This window comes from Anser cygnoides, chromosome 4, assembly GCF_040182565.1.
Source record: "Anser cygnoides isolate HZ-2024a breed goose chromosome 4, Taihu_goose_T2T_genome, whole genome shotgun sequence".
Lineage (NCBI taxonomy): Eukaryota > Metazoa > Chordata > Aves > Anseriformes > Anatidae > Anser > Anser cygnoides.
In genome coordinates this window covers 53,399,936-53,418,181 of record NC_089876.1, presented here as the reverse complement: position 1 = coordinate 53,418,181, position 18,246 = coordinate 53,399,936, and the positions used below count along the sequence as shown (strand labels likewise).

The following is an 18,246-nucleotide window of genomic DNA, read 5'->3' as shown; positions in this document are numbered from 1 at the left end:
TTGATAATGTAAGCTCCAATATCTAAAAAGTTGCCTTTTTCCTCCTATGTAGATAAATCCTCTCATAATTTAAATGTTTATTGAGGACATATTTTTCTTGGGCAAAAGCAGTTTGCATTTTATAACATATTTGCTAATAGGATTTTATATAGGAATTCTACCTCGTATCGTTAAGTAGATCTCATTTTCTTAAACTTACCTGATATTTGACTCCTATAAACCTGTTTGTAAGCATTAGTTTCTTTCTGTAGCGTGTACACAAAATCGTCTTGATTTTTTCTCTCACATCTTACCGCACAAATAGGCACACTGAATTTGCTACGCGACGGAGATGCGCTCATTCATAGACAAATGAAGAAAGAACTTTGTAGCTAAATTAATACTGTGTTTATTCTAGACTTGCTTCATGGAACAAGATGAATGTCAGTGCAGAAATTAAATAAACGATTCTAAATACGCACACCCTTATTTTCTGGTAGAAGACATCTGCTTTCTTAAGGAGTTCCTAGAGCGGGACAGGACAGCCACAGAACCCTACCTACATCAGTTCCACCTTAAAAATGGTTATATAGAATGGTTATATTGAATTCCGACATTGTTTTGGTAGATAAAAACCTGCTTTGAGGCCACTACCTTATTTCATTCAGTATGAATACCCTTATGACTAACCATCTGTTATGGTTTAACCCCAGTAGGCAGCTCAGCACCACAGAGCTGCTTGCTTACTACCCCTCCAGTGCAGAGGATGGGGGTGAGAATTGGAAAGGTAAAAGCGCAAGAACCTGTGGCTTGAGATAAAAGACATTTTACTATGTAAAGCAAAAGCTCTACGCACCATACCAGCTACAGTGAATAAAATTAACTCTATCCCAGTCAAAACCAGGACACTCACTACCAGTGGAGTTTTAGAGGAGCTGGCTAGATGCTTCCCACTTGGGATTCAGTATTTAATGGCTGTCAAGACATGGACTGTCCCAATTTCATTGCAGGTTTTTCAGAACATCTGCCCTCCATCATTTCGTGCTCCTGAGCTTAGCAGCTTTTACTAGATTTAGTGGTTGTGTGGATGTCAAATTCAGACAACAACATGAAGACTGAAGGAAAATTGAATTTTCTGATGTTGGTGGTCTCTTTAACTGTCTTTTTTTGTTTTTCCTTTACAGATAATAGCGATGGAGAAATTACCAGTGAATGTGAAGAATGTGATAGCGTATTCAGCCATTTGGAAGAGCTGAGATATAACCTGGAGCAGGAAATAGGCTTTGAGAAATTCATTGAAGTTTATGATAAAATAAAGGTTTGTGGAATAAGCTGAAGTGGAAAATGTTTTAGGAAACAAGATAAATGTATCTAGAGCTGTGCCAGTAACTAATTGCACTGTGTGACTAAAATTAATGCTTATTTCTTTTAGTCTTTTATTCTGTTTCAATGTACTAAAATATTAACATAGAAAATTCCATGCTTGTGGATTAAAGAGGAAAGCTTTGGATTTAACAATAGACTGCATTTAATAAGTTTGAACTATTTAATTGTAAACCCATTTTAAGCTTGGCCTCATAGATTGTCCTTTCTCCTAGGCTATACATGAAGATGAAGATGAAAATATTGATACGTGTTCAACCATAGTTCAAACTATTTTGGGAAATGAACACAAGCACCTGTATGCCAAAATACTTCACCTAGTCATGGCAGATGGAGCCTACCAGGAAGGTAATCTCACTGTATCCTGGCCATTATGGGTTGTCTTATGTTTGTTCTTGGTTATATACAAAGGTTATAATATACTTTTAAAACGTGTATCTGCTTTGTTATACTGATCAGCTGAGTTGATTTAAAAAAAAAAATAATCCACAAAACACATTTTATTCCTGCAACAAAATGCAATGTAAACTTTGATTAAGCATGCTGACTACTCTGATTTAACATTATGTTCATGTACAGTAAACTACAATAATAGATGACTTGTGAAAGGTGGAGTATAATTATTTAATTCCTGTAGAACAGTTATGCAGGTTGGGAAGATGGAAGTCTAGAATAAAATTTTCAGAAATAAAAATGATTTTGTTTAGGAATTAATGAGTTCTTAGCTAAAATATTTTTCTTTCCAAAGCTACTTTTAATGAGTTACAGTGTTGAACCAGGATCAATAATCTTCAGAAAAGAAAACTTCACGATTCTTTATTCTATAATTGTAATTTCCCAGAAGAAATCAGTGTGGAGATAGGATCCATCTTAGTTTTCAAGTGGCTTAGTAATGCATGAAGAGAATTTATCTTTGCTGGGAGCCTCCCTAGGTTAGAACAGATTGCATCTTTTAATTTCTTTTACAAGTATGTTGCAATAGCAAGTGAATAAAGGGTCAAATAATTATAGATTCCTTAGGTTTTTATATAGAAATGCTTGGGGAATAAAAGTCTTAAGAACTAATTTTAAAAACACAATCATTAAATATATATATATATTTCTAGAATAAATTACTGTTTATATATTCCCAGCTTTTCTTCGCTACTGATACAGAACTGTTCAGTCAGAATAACCAGTACCATGTTGTTTTAATCCTGCATTATAGAAGAATGACAGAAAATGGTCTGAAAAATATTTTTTTCAGACACAATTGCTTATTTCACTGGAAAGATAGATTGTAGCAATTTGTTAATCAACCATCCAGAGGACTGGCAATAGAGAACAGGAAGAAAACGGTAACTAGAGTGTTACCAATTGCTTTTCCTTGGCATTTTGCCTTTTAAGGATATTTAAAAGGTAGTACTAAAAGGCTTAAGTGGCAATTTCCTGAAAATGTTGGCATACAAATTGTAAGCTGTGGTCTGAGTGAATCCTATTAAAATGAGCTGACTTTCATCTTGTGAAATGTTGATTAATAAGCGGCTATTTTTAAGAGCTTTGGTTCTAATTCTGTATTTTACAAATCTGTAATAGCATATGAAAATGTAAAGAAAAGGTAATTCTACATTTCAGTTATTTAAAGAAAATAACTATGCTAATTTTGGGTAGACCTTTTGGGTAGACCTGTGCGGTATCAAGAGTTGGACTTGATGATCCTTAAGGGTCCCTTCCAACTCAGGATATTCTATGATTCTATGATTCTAATAAAGGTGAATAGAGGACAAGTGACAGAAGAATGTTCAGGAGCTTCTATCTCAGAAGTTTCATACTCTTCAAGTACTTTTACTTATTTTTTTCTAATTTGTTTTGTAACTCCAGGTTATGTGTTTCTGTTTTGTTTTGTTTTTCTCTTCTGTGTCCTTTTTACCCTGTCTTTTCCCTGTCTTGTGATTTTTGCAGATAATGATGAATAAACCTGACTCAGGAATTCCCTTAGTGCTGTCTTACATATCAGTGTTTTGAAGTCTGCACAGCGGAATAACAAATCGTAGCAGAAAATGTAACATGGGGCAGGAGAAAGAAGAACTGAAAAAAGAACGGTGACTGTATGAAACAGAGGAAAAACATGCCTTTTAAACTGAGATATTTATACACTTCTCTTGTGTGTACTTGCATATGTGTTCATTGCTCAAAATTTAAAAACTATACACTATAATCTCACAAATTCAAAAAGAAATAAGGAGATGAATAAATATAGATGTTCTGATACAAAACTGAGACTTAGAATGTAAACCAGAGCTTTTGCCATATCAACAGTTGGCTGGTAGGGTTAAGCAATTGGAAGGATTACTGGGTTCTGGAAGTACCAGGTCTGTTAACTTCTATAGTTAAAGTAGCCCTTCTTTACATGTACATAAAGAAATCTCGTTTTTATTGACCCTTGTGGTTGTATTTTAGTAACATCTTAATCTACTGGTCCAATTTGAGTACTTTGCTTTTATCTTAATAAAATGTATTTTGAAGGCATCTGTCACTTTTTAACCAGTGTCATCTGAAATATCTTAATGGTGTTTCTAAATCAAGGCAGACTGGTATTTCAGTCACTGAAGTGCTTGGATTTTTTTATTTTTTTGAGATTGTAAAATTAATTTGGAGCTGGAAGACTTTTCTGGTATTTTTCTTCTTTCTCAAAACCCCAAGTATTTAGTTCTTCAAGTTTTGCAATCAGGTCAATGATAACATAGCACAGTGTTGAAAGGGGTGGTTTTTCTCCTGTTTGTTTTTAAATTCTTACTGTTACTCTCATGGCCCCCTCAGCCAGGGGTGGTGGTATGAAATATCACAGGCACAAATGCTATGTAATACTTGTCATCTTTTGGCTCACGTTTACTAGCTTGATGTCTACCACCCCTGAAATTAAGAAAATGAAAATAAAAATTCTGACCCACATTTCCTTGTTTCTCCTGTCAACGCAGTACTATACAGGGCCAACACTAGGTGTGTTGTTATTTTCAAATTATCTGTGGAAAAGCTTGATTGGCTTATCCATAAAATAAGTCGCCTGTTACAAATCAGATGAACTGTCAAACTTCCAACTGCCCTATTGAAGAAAAAATTCTATTTTTTTCAGCTGCTGTAAAATACACCAGTCACAATCTAAAACTGTCAACTTTTCCACAAAGAGCAATCAAGTATATACATTATTTAGAACTGTTAAAATATGTACATGTTTTTTGTATAATTGTTTTATGGTGTTATGATTATTAAAGTTTTGCCCACTGAAAAGTTTTGTGTTTTTTTAAATGTGTCCAATTCTTGAATGTAGGTAAGATTATTCTATTTCAGCTGTATCGTGGGAACCTACAATGAAAACTTCGAAAATACTTAATTACCTTTAATGTATAGATATATTTTTATATATATATATCCATATGTACTTGATAAGCAGCTGTTGCTTTGTCTGATGAGAAACATGATCATTGCTGGAAACAGTGCTGGTTCTGTCCTATGCTGCTTGTCTTCTTTTTCCTTCCCTTTTTTTTCCCCCTTTTTTTCAGTTGTCTTTGAATAGATTATCCAGAGTGAAATAATCCTCAGGAGCCACTGATTATAGTGACATTTAGCAAATACACTCTTTAGATTTTATAAAGAATGCGTTATTTTCCTTTTTCTGTTTTGCTTCACCTTTTGGGGGGAGGGAAAACCAAACCCCTTAAATTTCAAAGAATACAGATTAGCCTTGCAAAAGTATGGTATATTTCATTATGCTTCTGCTTTACAGTAGTGAATTTTCTCAAAGAAATACAATCTTATTGAAGGTAAAGGTTGGAGTTTGTTTACTTCCCTTTAAATGGAAATAACATAATTGTTGACATTCATTTTTTATGCAGATTACTGGCTTGCTTTTGGTAAGAAATATGGACGTAATCTGCAGATTTCAAGCTTCATAGACATAGAGCTTTTTATCAATTAATGATTTGAAAAATATGCACAGATTGTGCACAGCTTTTCAAGAAGACTAATCTTCAAACCTGCCAACCAATACTGAATATCCTTGAAAATCCCCCAAGACTGAATTTTAAATTGACACAGTAAATAAGTTTGTCTGCTGAAGTAATGCTTTTAGCTGAAATTTTAAATCCCTATTTAACGCGCTGTAACAGCTTTGCCTGGAAAGCTGCAAGGTGATCTGGCGCTGGATGGTGGTGAGGTCCTGAAGTTGGTAGAGGGTAAATCAGAATCAGTGTGGAAATGATCTTACATCTACATCCTAGAATTTACAAGTATTTCCTGGTACAATGCCATCTTCTGAAGCCTCTACACATAAATAAAGATCTTCAGTGGTTTAAAATAAACACATTGCTGTTCACAAACTACTTACTGACAAATCAAAAATACAGGGAAACAGGCAGAAAGAGGTTACTCAGCTAGGTAGAATCCTATAGATAGAGCACACCTTCACCACTTGCATCCAACATGAAATCCTTGCAAACATTTTCCTGGGAGAAGAGGAGAAGGGCCCGGTATGCCCAGCTTCCCCTAATGACTCTATGGAATTTTGAATAAAACAAAATGTGCCATTTTTAGCACAGTTATGATCTTGTGTGTGCTTGGATATGGTGCCAATCTTCCCCTCAGCCAGAGAGCAATGTGTGCCCCTGCCTACATTTCTAACTGACGCTTTTCTCCGCTAAAAGCACCTCATCGACTCTCAAATGAAACCAGGCTCTAATTAATTTTGCTAGCAGTGATAAACCAAAGACAAACAGAAATTTGGTTTTCAATCCTTTTAAACTTCTTTCTTCCCATTCAAGGAATTGTGTGCTTTCTCAGTTTTCATTTTAACTTGTTTATTCATGAGCCGTGTAGACTAAGATTTAGCATAAAATACAATCTGGTTGTTACCATTTCTAGAACACTTGTTTTTGCTATTTTTATCATAGCAGTTGAGATGAAGCAATTTGCAGAATGTAAATACTGTTTTTTAAATCCATAAAGAGCTTCTTCCTGTAAATTAAATGTGTGTTAATGCAATATGCACTTCAAATGCCTTGCCAAGTTGATATGTTTTCCAGTTGAGCTGATGAGTTCGTCAGTTCAAATAGTATCAATTTGAATGCCTGGCTTGTGCAAGAGTCTTAAAAACACTTCTTCAGCAACTAAAACCTTAATTGAATTGCTTCCATAAAGACATATTAATTTGTAGTTACTTGTGATATGCATATATAGGAGTTTGGCTGCTGCTGCTAAATTGTTTGCCTTCAGCACCTGTGATCTGGTGCACTCTTCCAGGTTTTATTTCCAGGACATTTTTAAATCAAGATGTGATTTAGCTAATTCCATTAACTTAATTTGTAACTACGTAGTTTTAAAACTTACAGAACCGAAGGCTCAGAGAGTTTTTTTTTTCACCTTAGTTGCCCAACAGCCCCAACCAGGTGGATTGCACAGTGGGAAGACTCCCGCGAGGCAGTGTTTGCTAAGCCTCAGGATGGCGGTGACAGTTGTTTCACAAGTCACCCCTGAGGTGGACTGAATCAAATGTGAGGCTGGGGTGTTGCATGACTCACTTTTGCTTGGCTGATGGATGTTCTCTTAGGGACTATTGTCAGCTAGGAGAAAATAAAGCTCAGTTTTAAATAGCATTGTGGCTCGAGCTGATGCAGATGTGCACTGAGTATAATGGAATGATAATCGGGTCCTTGACATACCCTATTTTTTGCTGTATCCTACAAACAGTCCTAACGGTAATCTCTCCTGTAGGGGAAGGGATGAAGCAGGCATTTTTGCTGTTTCCTGAATATGGAATAAAACTTGTAATTCGAATTTTAGGCAAAGATTCTGCAGTTCTAGCTTTCTTGATAAAATTTTAAATCTCCAGCAGTACTTCAGGGGTGCTATTTTTTCCTTCTCTCAGTTTCCCCATCAGCAGTCAACAGTGCTTATTGCTGGTTGGTTTACTTCTGCTAGAATTATTTTAAATTTTATCAGAGTAGTTTTTAAAAAGTGAGGCACATAGCCTTCTTCTGAATAACTGATTGACTTCGCAGGGATATAGAAAAGACAGAAAACTTGACATATTAATAATTAGCAACAGCTCTCTCTATTGTAGGGCTATATCTTAACACGATCATTGCTGAAGTCAGACAGTCTCCTTTTTATAAACTGCTCTAGCTGTCATAGTTTCTTTAAACTCTGTATTAAGCTGTAACAACTCTTGATAAAGCTATCTAAAAGACAATAGTAAAATGCAACTAATTTGCCATTATTGTAGCACACCTAGTTGATCCTTTCCTGCTGACATTAGTTTTGAGAATTTAAATTTTAGTTTGGAGTATTTTAGCCTTGTTCTTCAAACTTTCTAAGGGAAGATTTTCTAAGGGAAGATTTCTAAGCAAAGATTACCATAGCATTTGAGCTTCTTTATAGTATAAGTCTGGACATACACCGGCAATAGTTTCATGCCTTTTTAATTGTAAGAAATGTTAGTATTTTCTAGTGTTTCATGCTTAAAAGACTTAAAGCATTAGAAAAACACAGGCCTTCTAAATATTAGTAAACATACATGAAAAATTCTTTCCACAGCAGTAAAACATCTCTAATGCGATTCTTAGCTATTACTAATGCAGTATTTTCTTCAGCTTTTGAAAAGCCTGATTGCACTGTACAGTATCCTCTTCTGGGGACTTTAGTACGTCAGTGACCACAGTGCCCTGAATAACTTAACTCACTGTATTCACTTAATTCCCCGGAGTGCTTCCTTTTCTCAGATGATCGCTATTGCTTTCTCTACATTGGGCAATCTTGTTTGTCCAGGAAGAGGCTCCAGCAAATTCTGACTTTAACAGACATCGGGGTTAAGTGTTGCCAGCTGGGAAAGGGAGCACAGTTCAATCCCAGCCTACAGCATTTGTTAACCATGCAGCGATACTGCATTAACTAGGCTGCTCAGATGGGTAATGGACTCATTTTCCAGTGCCAGTATCTGGCCCTACATACAGCTGTGGAGCATGGATGAGCACTGTGATGAGCTCCCCCTTCTCCCAGTAAAACTTCAAGCAAGCTTAAGAGATTATCAACTAAGTTCTGCCAAATCTCACCGTGATCTGTTAAGATGCTACCGTTCTCAGCTGCCTCTTCTTTTCCTTTGCTGATGATTATAAAGCCTGGAAAAATGAAACGTGCCCACCCTCACACTTAGGCACAAAGCATTGCATCTTTGATTAAACTAATGAGAAAGCAGGTTTGAGACAAGTCACCAGACTCCCAGCTGCGGTTGGCAAGGATCTGAGCACATCGTCCATTCTGCTTATTGTGCCACAGTGAAAGTAATCTCCATCAACAGGATGGGGCACAACAGATGGAAGCATGATTTAGACCACTTCGTAATAGTTCCTGAAGCTCATCGGTCAAGGATGGTGTAAGACTGTAAGAGAAAATTATGTATGAACCCCAAGTGAAACAGGCTTGCTGAGGAGCACAAGGTGTGTAGTGTAGAATATTTCTCTTGCATGAACCAAGTCTTCATGGACTTAATAAACACTGGTTTTGTTTTCACTTGCTGGCAAAACTCTCAAAATTTTTGCAGCCATTAAAGTTGTGAGAAACGTGTAGTTATTCTGATTAGTGGGACTGACAGTTTAAAAATTTAGGAATTGAAAAACTGCTTGTTCTGTCATATGGCAAAGCACTGGGGCTTGTTAGAGGAGTCACATAGTTTGAAACATATCGGATCTTTTCCTATAGCTGCTGCATCTAACTCAGCTACAGAGCTGTCTTTGGTACCTCATCTCAGGCATTTTCAGCTTTAATGGAGAAGCCTTGCATACTAGGCCTGTAGGATGTGGGGTGTTTCTCCCCTCCTTGCCCCCAGATTCTGCATTTCTGCCTTATTGGTGTGTGACAGATACGCTGCTCACTTGCAATTACATTGACGTTCATGGAAATTGCAGGTACTTCATATCTGGAAACCAAACGCTTTGATCCTTAGGGAACTAACTGTATTTCCTAGCTATAGGATAACAAAGAGGTCAGAAGGTTTTGCGATCCTTGGACAGAAGACTGTGTAGAATAATAAAATGAACTGGAAACAAAATGAGCTGAAAGCATCTGGGAGTTTTTTGTATATACTGGGCAATATAGTCACTTTCTGTGACTGAAAGTTTACTGTTACCGACGCCTAGAATTAGTCCAATAAAACAGCAGGGAAGCCTTCTCTGTGTTTCTTGCCTCCATTTCTCCCTAACATTTTTATATTCACTCGCTCCCCCTTCTAATGGAAGCAGGGAGAAAAGTGCCGAGCACAGCACTAATGACATGAAAAAAAAACCACTGAAAGAAGCAGCAGGGAGGCCAAGGTTTCAAACACTCTCCCTCCCTTACCCAGGAAAATTTCAGTGACCTCTTGACACCTCCCATGGGAATCTTTAAATTGACAACAGTATTTGCCAAGTAAATACAAAAATGGCATTAAAACAGTATTGTTTCTGACTTAATACTCCTAAAGTCAATGGAAGTGAGTTGAAGTTCCCGCAGCAGTTGTAATGCCCTAATCTCATTCTGGATGGCAGTGGATTTGGATACATATCAGGACTGGTTAATAAACACGCTTCCATGCGTTCAGAAGGAGAATTCAGTTGGGAAAGTGCAAAAAAAAAAATCCAAAATGTGAGTTAAAGTTCATTCTTGGTTTATTGTCTGGGAAAGCTGGCATTTTGGTTAAACAACCATGTGTCATGACACATGGTAACACTACAACACTATCTGAAGTCAAAGCCCTGCTGTCCTACGAAAACAAAAGGGGAAGGCATTCCAAGTTACTTATATCCTGGTTGTTTATTCTGCCATGTTTTTGCTGAAGTTAGTTACTCCTGAATGATTGTCAGGACTCTTGGAGAATATTCTGGTTTAATCATCTGCCAGTTGCCAGTTTTTCTTCTGACATCTGATGCTCAGAAATGGAGGGATATTACAGAGTACCTGGCATCTCCAGCTTCTCTGAACCATTTCTCCCAACACCTAGAGACCACCTCTGCAATAGTTTCTGGTCATTACTCACCCTGGTCCTGGGTATTCCAGGAGATAGGTCACTAAACTGGAGATCTGTGGTTTAGTCCTGGGAATTATCCCTTTGCTTCCTCCCCAGCAAATCACGTAATTTATCCTGCAGAAATAACCACATCTATGCCACTCATTATCTCCCCTCATTTGTCTTGCCTGCGCTTCTCTTTCCGGTCTTTGTCATCATCAGGTGCAGTCTTCAACGTATGAGGGAACTCTGCCTTCACGCTCCGCATCGCTGTCCTGTAAAAAAGGAACAGCACAACAAATGTCATACATAAGAATGCTTCCAGAACGCAATAGCAGAAAAATGTTCACAGACTAGTGGGAACTAGCACACAGGAAAACACCTCGTACAGACCATTTGCTGACAGCCATTTTGACCACAGCTGCCTTAGCTATATTTAAGGACTGTGACATGGATTAAAAATACATCCTTTGTTTACGGGGTAGGTGTGACCTTCGAGAAGAATGGTGGTAGAGCTGCATTAGCCATTTGGCGTGCTGCTTGCTAACAGGTTTCTGGCACACGTACCTGTTGTTGTGCCCCATTCACATCCATATGCAGAGAGTTGCTGTGTGCGTTTTCTGGGACATGTGGGAAAATAATGCTCGAAAATGAGTTTTACTGTAGCTCATATAAAGTGTATATTCAAGCAGTATTTAAGGGCTGATTCTTAGCTACATGGATGGAATCCAGCTGCCTGTTTTATTTGGCCCTGAGAGTCAGTTTGATATGATTTACATTTTCAGAGCTGGCTTCACAAAGAAAGAGCTAGAGGGTTGGTTTTGAGGGATGTTTTTTTTTTTTAGTGAGTAAATATTTTACAGACCAAATTCCTAGTTCTACAAAATCAGTGACTCTAGGCTGTGGGACAGTATAAGTAAGCACAAAGGCTGGAATTTATTGCTAGTAATGATCTATGAGATAAGATTTTCAACTAAGCCAGTGCAGAGAGGTCCATTGCCAGATGTGTGGGAGTGAAAGTGACACAAATCTACAAAAAAAAAAACTTTGGCAATCCCAAAGTGATTATATAGCCCTGTAGCGCCAGAAGCCTCAGAGAATTCATTTTGTGTCTCAATGTCTTCATCAACTTAAAAGCCAAGTCCCAAGCTTTACAAAAGAAATCCAAAGTACTGCCATGAATACTCCATAAATTTATCTCACTTTCTTAATCTTATTATAAACAAGGAAAGGATTTTTTTTTTGTCTTGATTCCCCCCTTTGTAAAGAACTGTGGTAGCAGAATGACAGCAACTGCAGAAAATCAGTGGGGAACTTGTCCCTTTATTCACCTACTTTCATCCCAGTGCAACTCAAACTTTTCCAGTGCTCCATACAGGAGGCTTTTCCCTGAGAGTCAGGCTGCATTGCAAATCCCTGCTCTTTGCTTCTAACACATCACAGACAAAAATCGTGTACATGGATGGTACACTGAGCACATCCAAACCTCTGTCTTATATCCTTCCTGAAGTATACCAGAAACTGCAGATATCTGAAGCTGTGAAAAGAGCTTCTGCACCTTTTAGACAGTGCAAGAATAACTTGTTCTGCTTTCTTTGTATCTGACAGTACATTCCGGAAAAGGATGCTTCAGTCAAAAAAAAATTGCTTTACCTTGGGATAACACCACTGCCTTCCCTAGTTTTCGATGAAAGCATTAGTGCATTTTAAATTGTTAGTGCATAGTACATTTTAAATTACATACTGTAATTTTTTATATCCTCATAAACAAACTCTTACAAAACCCATTGCATCACTTGTATTTTTGATATCACGGCAGAACTGTGTAAGTGTGGCAGAGAAGTTTGAAAAGTAAACATGCTGATAATTCTACTTGCTTGTCAGATAGCTCTGCCCAGCAAGCACTTTTATTAGGAAAATGCTATTTTAAGGAAGTAAATCTTTTTGAAGAAACTAGCTGAGCATGCTTTTAAGAACTAGCATTACAGCTCTATCAGATTTTTTTTTTTTTGGCAAGCTACCAAACTATTGCAGCACTGAAAATTCTAAAATGGCTTAATTTAGAATTCGAACAAGCTACAAAACCCAAGAGTTTCATGAAGAAAAATGTCACGTATCTATCCTGGAGCATCTTACAAGCCCCTGCTCCTAAGCCTGGCAGTATGGCACAGCTACACCAAGGCTCTGTTCTGGGACAAAATCCAGACTGACCAAATTTCACTGCAGAGGAGAGCTAGGTGAAGGGAGTGTGGTGTTTTCCAACAGATGTCCTGATTTGGTCAGTAGGAGGAACTGCAGGACTCAGCATAAAAACATACAAACAACATTTTGGATATAGCCTTGCTGTTGCTATATAATTCTTATGCTTTAATGACAGGTGTCATTAGATGTGCTTTAATGACAAAAGCACAACTATTTTTATGAGTTACATCTCTGTAAATGCACTGAAGCCTTGCAGTAACTGAGTTAGACACCTAGAATTAGGTGTTTGTTAAAACCCGAAGAAACGTCTGAGTTTTCATATGTTGTCGTGCAGTTGCTCAAACAACACGTTATTTGGCATGAGAACAGAAATAACATTTCTAAATCACCTTTTAAAGAGCCTGTGGGACTCTCAGTCCTCTAAGTGGACTTGAAAACTTCTCATCTAGAAAGACTGAGGGGGGTGCTTACTAGCATGTTCTGAAGATAGATTTGGTGTGAAAATGTGAAGACAGTCAGAGGTTCCAGCCTGCTACTTTTTAGAGGACACTTTGTTGAGGGTAGGCCGCTGAGGCTTTGGCCAGGGATGTCTGCTCTGTGAGGGTTAATTCTACCCCACTAGATAAAACAGCACAATGCTGTGGATCCTTTCCAATTCGTGGAACTTACTGACTCTCTTTGACTCACAGGATTTTAGAGAGACAGTGGAGCTTTTCCAGAAATATAAAATACAATAAAACACAGAATTTAGGAATAGTAGACCTGATGTAACAGATACAGCCTTCTCTCAATGCCCACAACAAACCCTCCTCTGTACAGTCCACAAGCAAAAGTGCCTCTGACTCTTCTCAGCAGTTCCAGCTCCTCCTGTCTAATACCCAATTTTTCACTCAAGTCATACACATGCCAAGCATCCAGTTTCCAGACATTCAGCTTCTTTCAGATGCTACAGTAATGATGTAATAAGGTGTGGTAATGGAGACTAAGTAAACTTTCATGAACATTGAATATCCTTTATCATATTATGTTTTTCCCTATTTAGAAAGAAAAAAAAATGTTTGGGCCCTGTAACTCATCTAATCTGTTTGTGCTTTGAATGCTCCAAACATTTGTCACAATGTTCCTCAAACATCGGTAAAATGGGAGTTTAGTCTCTCCAACATGTTATTACTCAAGGTGTTTGATATAGTCGTGCCCGATCTCTGTCTAGACTCATTAACACAATAATTCTATTTAAACATTTATATGGTTGTCAGCTTACTCGTCTATTATGAAACACGGGTGTCAGCTCATCAAGAATTTTTAGCCTGTGACTTGTATGCAGCCTTTGCAAGTGGGGAATTAATAGCTTTTTAATAGCTTAAAATTCACTAACAATCTAGCAAACTACTAAAACAGCACGCAAGTGTTCCAAAAAGTCTAGGTCAGTCAGTAATTCTTAAACTGCATCCTGATCCACGTATGAATCTTCAGGAGAGCAGATCTGAATCAGATTGGGAGATACCTAGGAAAGGGCTGAGAAGAGAATCTGGCACGCTCTGTCCTCACAGGAATTTCTCCTGCAGATGCAGCAGTGGATACTGTAGCTAGGCTATGCAGAACATAAACCCAGAAGCCCAGTAGGTATCTTCCAATGACTAAACTGGGGAAAATGCTGTGAGATAAGGGAGCTCACCTGAACACTGAGGATCTGTAATACATATATTCTTTAACGTCACATCCACTTTGTCTTTTGTATTTGTAGCTGTGCCATACTGTCTCATTGTGACTTAAAAGTAATTGCAAAAGCATCAAATAGAGAAAAGGTAAGTGCAAAGGTAAGATCCCAGCTTCACTTTGTCACAGAGAGCTAACACGGTTTGTACACAAAGGACATCCTCCTCAAGGAAACAGGAAACTAAAAAGTAATCAAAATTCAAATGTCATCTCTGTCTTGTCAGGTCTGAGACGCAGCCAGGCAGCTATTGTCTGTGCTCTCAGCTAAGTGCCTAGTTGAATACTGAATAAAGCTGTAAAACTAGAAGCCAAAATGTACTGAAAGCACATCAACCCATTTCTCCTGCCTCCTCGCAAATATAAGCCATTGATCTAGTTACGACTAGTTCACAACACCTGAAGTGCAGCAGGGGCAGCACAGAACCCAGTTTGCAAGCAAACTGCCTGGATAGATATCAACCACGCTAAGCTCCCTGCTGTCAGAATCACGCTCACAGTAACCAAGGCAATTTAAAGCCAGCACTAATTGCAGCATAGCCATCTTGTTGTCAAAACAAAACCAACCAAAAATATATGAAAAGGGAATAGAGTCATCAAAGAACATCCTTGCCCATTGCCACCAGAGACTGAAGAAAACTGGCCATGTTTCACCGTGTGTTGTATGTGCTACTACGAAAGGCAGCAACACAGCAACATCAGCACGGGCATCAATGGTAAACTCTTAGTAAATTGATGTCACTGGGAGTTTAGCTTTGCCTTTGAAAAGAAATCTCCACTGCATCTCCAGGGGTCATTTTTTGAGGAAATAAGATTAACCTTTCTGGTCTGTGCTTGAGATCAATGTGCCATGGGAAAAATAGGCTAATCTGGAAGTTACAAATGGGGAAACATCATCCTTTCCGAAAAAATAGCTATAAAAACAGTTTAGTATGAAGAAGTGGATCTTAAAACAAAAGCATGCTTGTACTTCCCAGTAGAAATAATATTGTTAACATTCATTCTTGAACCTACAAAAAAAATTAAAAATCCAGCCTATGACTCCCTCAGAACACTGTCTTGTTTAACACTTCTTTTTGGTAGGATGTAACACCCCTGTTCCGTGATTCTTATTACCTTGGTATTATGTGATTTGCAGCCATCTCAAGATTTTGAGGATGTAATCCACAAATAAATATATATTCATCTGTTTATTCTCTCAGGCCAGAGCATCCCCTACTCAGCCTCCAATTACTCCAGTACTTCAGTGCATTTAGTGCTTTTGCTTGTTAGTGTGTTAGTTTACAAACGTCTGCACATTTCAAAAGATCTGCAAGCTAACGAGTGGAATCCTATTCTGAAACATCTCATACTATTTCTTAGTCAAATTTCCTAAGAAACTAGATGCAAATGATCACGGAGTGCATCTGTCAGCCTCTCTTCCCAATTGTTTGTAATTCAATAGCAAAACCTGACAGAACATTTGTAAAGATATTAAGATTCTATAGGTTTTTATGGAAAGCAGTGGTCATATCCAGAAACAAGCAAAATCGAATGCCCCTACTACAGAAGAAGGTGCAGCAGAGGTCACTATCTCTTCTTGTTGGCCTGCCAACTTCCCGACTAGTCAAATGTTGCTCAGAGCCAGGCACAGCATATGCTGTCTAGCATTTTAAGACAGAGGAAGAACTAAGGAGACTTGGAAATGTGACAGAAAAATGAATTACTGCAGTAGGGTGTAGGGGAATAAAAAATATGATTGTGATGGCAGAGAGGGCTGAAGATGCGGGAAGGCCTGTAGGGTGGTTGGCCTACAGAAGAACAAGACAGCATTAGCAAAAGGGAAGAAGCACAGAGGACATAGTGGATGTACTGTCCCAAGGACGCTGGATAGAGAACACATGTTCATAAGAAATCAGGTTTACCAGTTGTGCTACTGACGTTTTGTCTTTTGCTGTTCTCTTCTGCCTGTTGCCCTTCACTTTCTCCTTTATCCAGTGGCTGACCGATGAAGAGAAACAGCATACACTGGAGAGAAAAGAAAAAAGTTTGTACCTGAAAACTAACTTTCAGAATACACAAAAATGTGTAAAAAGTTTTCACAAAAACAAAAATAATTAAAATCATAATTGTAGAAATCTGGTGATCAAGTAACGGGAGGGCCTCATACCACAAATCTGTGTTTTTAATGGTTCTCCGCCCTGCGCAACCTCTCCTTTGCATCAGCTAGGTCCCTGCACAACTGGTACTAAGTAATGAACTGTACATAACAACGGAAGGGTTTCAAGAAGGAAGGTCTCCTCGTGTAAAACTGTGCAAAGTGTGCAGTTCCCTGCTTGTGGCAGGAGCAGAAATGAACGAATGCTTAAATATAACAGGAATTCTGTTCCTTTCAGTCCTGGCGTCAGCCTAGCGCAGCCACGCAGAGTCAAAACACTTCATCCATAAGAGGGCAGTGGCGTACATCGGCATGCACACCCACGATTTTTTACACAGATTATGTTTGTTTGAAAATTAACTACTGCTGCTGCTCGGGAAGTAACATATTTATCTGACACTCTTCGGAATGTTTACTGCTCTGGCTAGTATACTAAAACATATTTAATATTTTACAGACTTTACAGAAAACATTCTCAGAGACTAACCTTGATAAAGGGCTAATCTTTTTATCCTGCTTCCCTGAACTTTCATCTTGCTTTTCTGGTCCACCACCTGTAACGTAAATGCCTTTACTGTTTGAGTAGATATTTTACATTCCTTAGGCAACAAACTGAGTTCAGACAACAATAATTGCGTCACTTACAAAAGCATGCTGTGCTGTAAAGGCTGGTAAACCATTGCCCTGCAAACGTGATGAGATCTTGAGAAGCTATGGCCAGAAGCGACAATTAATTGTGAGAAGCACTTCTGCATAGATTCAACAAGCGAGTAGCTCAAACGTACTGCTCATTCCTTCTGTAGCAGCAGTGCTTGCACAGCAAGAGAGAGGAATACTGCGAGACACAGGAATATTCCCAAGTATCAAATGTTCATACCCTTCTCCTCTATTTATGTTACAATACTCCCTGCAAAGCGCAGACATAGACCAGAACCCCATCTGCATCAGTTTTCCTAAACTCCAGAATTTATGGGGGAGGAGGCCTTATTCCTTAATGAACTGTAGATATTTATAACTTTTACTATTCCTACTAATAAAAAGCAGTTAAAGACGTATTTGGCCTGTGCACATATATTTGGAAATCCTAACATTTGCAGAATATCACTTCTGCAGGGAACAACCCAGCTAACAAACAAAACAGCTAAGCCTACCACACAATCTACTGACACGAACCTTCACGACCTACAAAAAACCGCTTTTTATATGCACATAACTTTCAGAAGGATTGGCAACAAGCTGGAATGGCTAACCTGAGCCGCTCAGAACAACATACGGGGAGGCTTTCTGGTTATTTCCCCTCGGAGCTGCAAGCAGAGGCGATGTTTAATTGGAGCCCCTGTACGAACTTGGGCATTTGGCCAGGCACCACCACAGGCAGGGTGCCACACCTGGTTCAAAAAGCGACTTCTTACAACTCCTTTTGGCCGTTTTACCATCAGTTCACGCCTGCGTGAGGGTTCACGTCTTTATTTATGAGCTGCCTCGCAGCGAACCGCCTCACGAAGGATAACCTCAGCGGGGGCTGTCAGGGGCACTTTCTGCCCCCACTCGGCGGCTCAGGGGGTGCCACCCGCAGACAAGCGGCCGGACAGGCCCTCCTCCTCCTCCTCCTCCTCCTCCTCCTCCTCTTCTTCTTCCTCCTCCTCCTCCTCACAGCCGCGGGCCCCAGCTCGGGCCCCGGCCGAGGCCGCACTTGGCGGGCCCCAAGGGGCGGCCATCACGGCGCGGCCCCACCCGGGCGGGGAGGCGCCGCGGCTGAGGGGAGGCGGCTCACACCGAGCCGGGCCGGGCTGGGGGCCGCCCTCCCCGCCGCCCTCCCCTC

At 39.1% G+C, this 18,246-nt stretch overlaps 1 protein-coding gene and 1 long non-coding RNA gene across 15 annotated transcripts in view; one reads left to right on the top strand and one right to left on the bottom strand.

Annotated features, from left to right (window-relative positions):
• The window catches only part of NEK1 (NIMA related kinase 1), a 43,558-nt gene extending 38,929 nt beyond the window's left edge, over positions 1 to 4,629 (top strand). For all 11 annotated transcript variants that reach the window (XM_048076221.2, XM_048076218.2, XM_048076223.2 and 8 more), the window contains 3 exons: positions 1,164 to 1,297; positions 1,578 to 1,710; positions 3,304 to 4,629. In XM_048076221.2, the coding sequence (XP_047932178.1) occupies positions 1,164 to 1,297; positions 1,578 to 1,710; positions 3,304 to 3,317 (281 nt within the window). In that variant the 3' untranslated portion in view covers positions 3,318 to 4,629. The remainder of the gene's footprint in view (positions 1 to 1,163; positions 1,298 to 1,577; positions 1,711 to 3,303) is intronic.
• Positions 4,630 to 4,772: 143 nt separating this feature from the next.
• On the bottom strand, positions 4,773 to 18,234 carry LOC125184319 (uncharacterized). Of its 4 annotated transcripts, none has more exons than XR_010831521.1 (5): positions 17,070 to 18,234; positions 16,912 to 16,993; positions 16,192 to 16,294; positions 10,403 to 10,647; positions 4,773 to 8,770 (listed from the first exon to the last, which is right to left on the bottom strand). It is a non-coding gene; the product is annotated as an uncharacterized lncRNA (long non-coding RNA). The 4 variants fall into 4 exon arrangements; XR_010831522.1 differs by having other exon boundaries at positions 10,561 to 10,647; positions 17,070 to 18,233; XR_007168151.2 differs by lacking the exon at positions 4,773 to 8,770 and having other exon boundaries at positions 8,784 to 10,647.
• Positions 18,235 to 18,246: the final 12 nt, after the last annotated feature.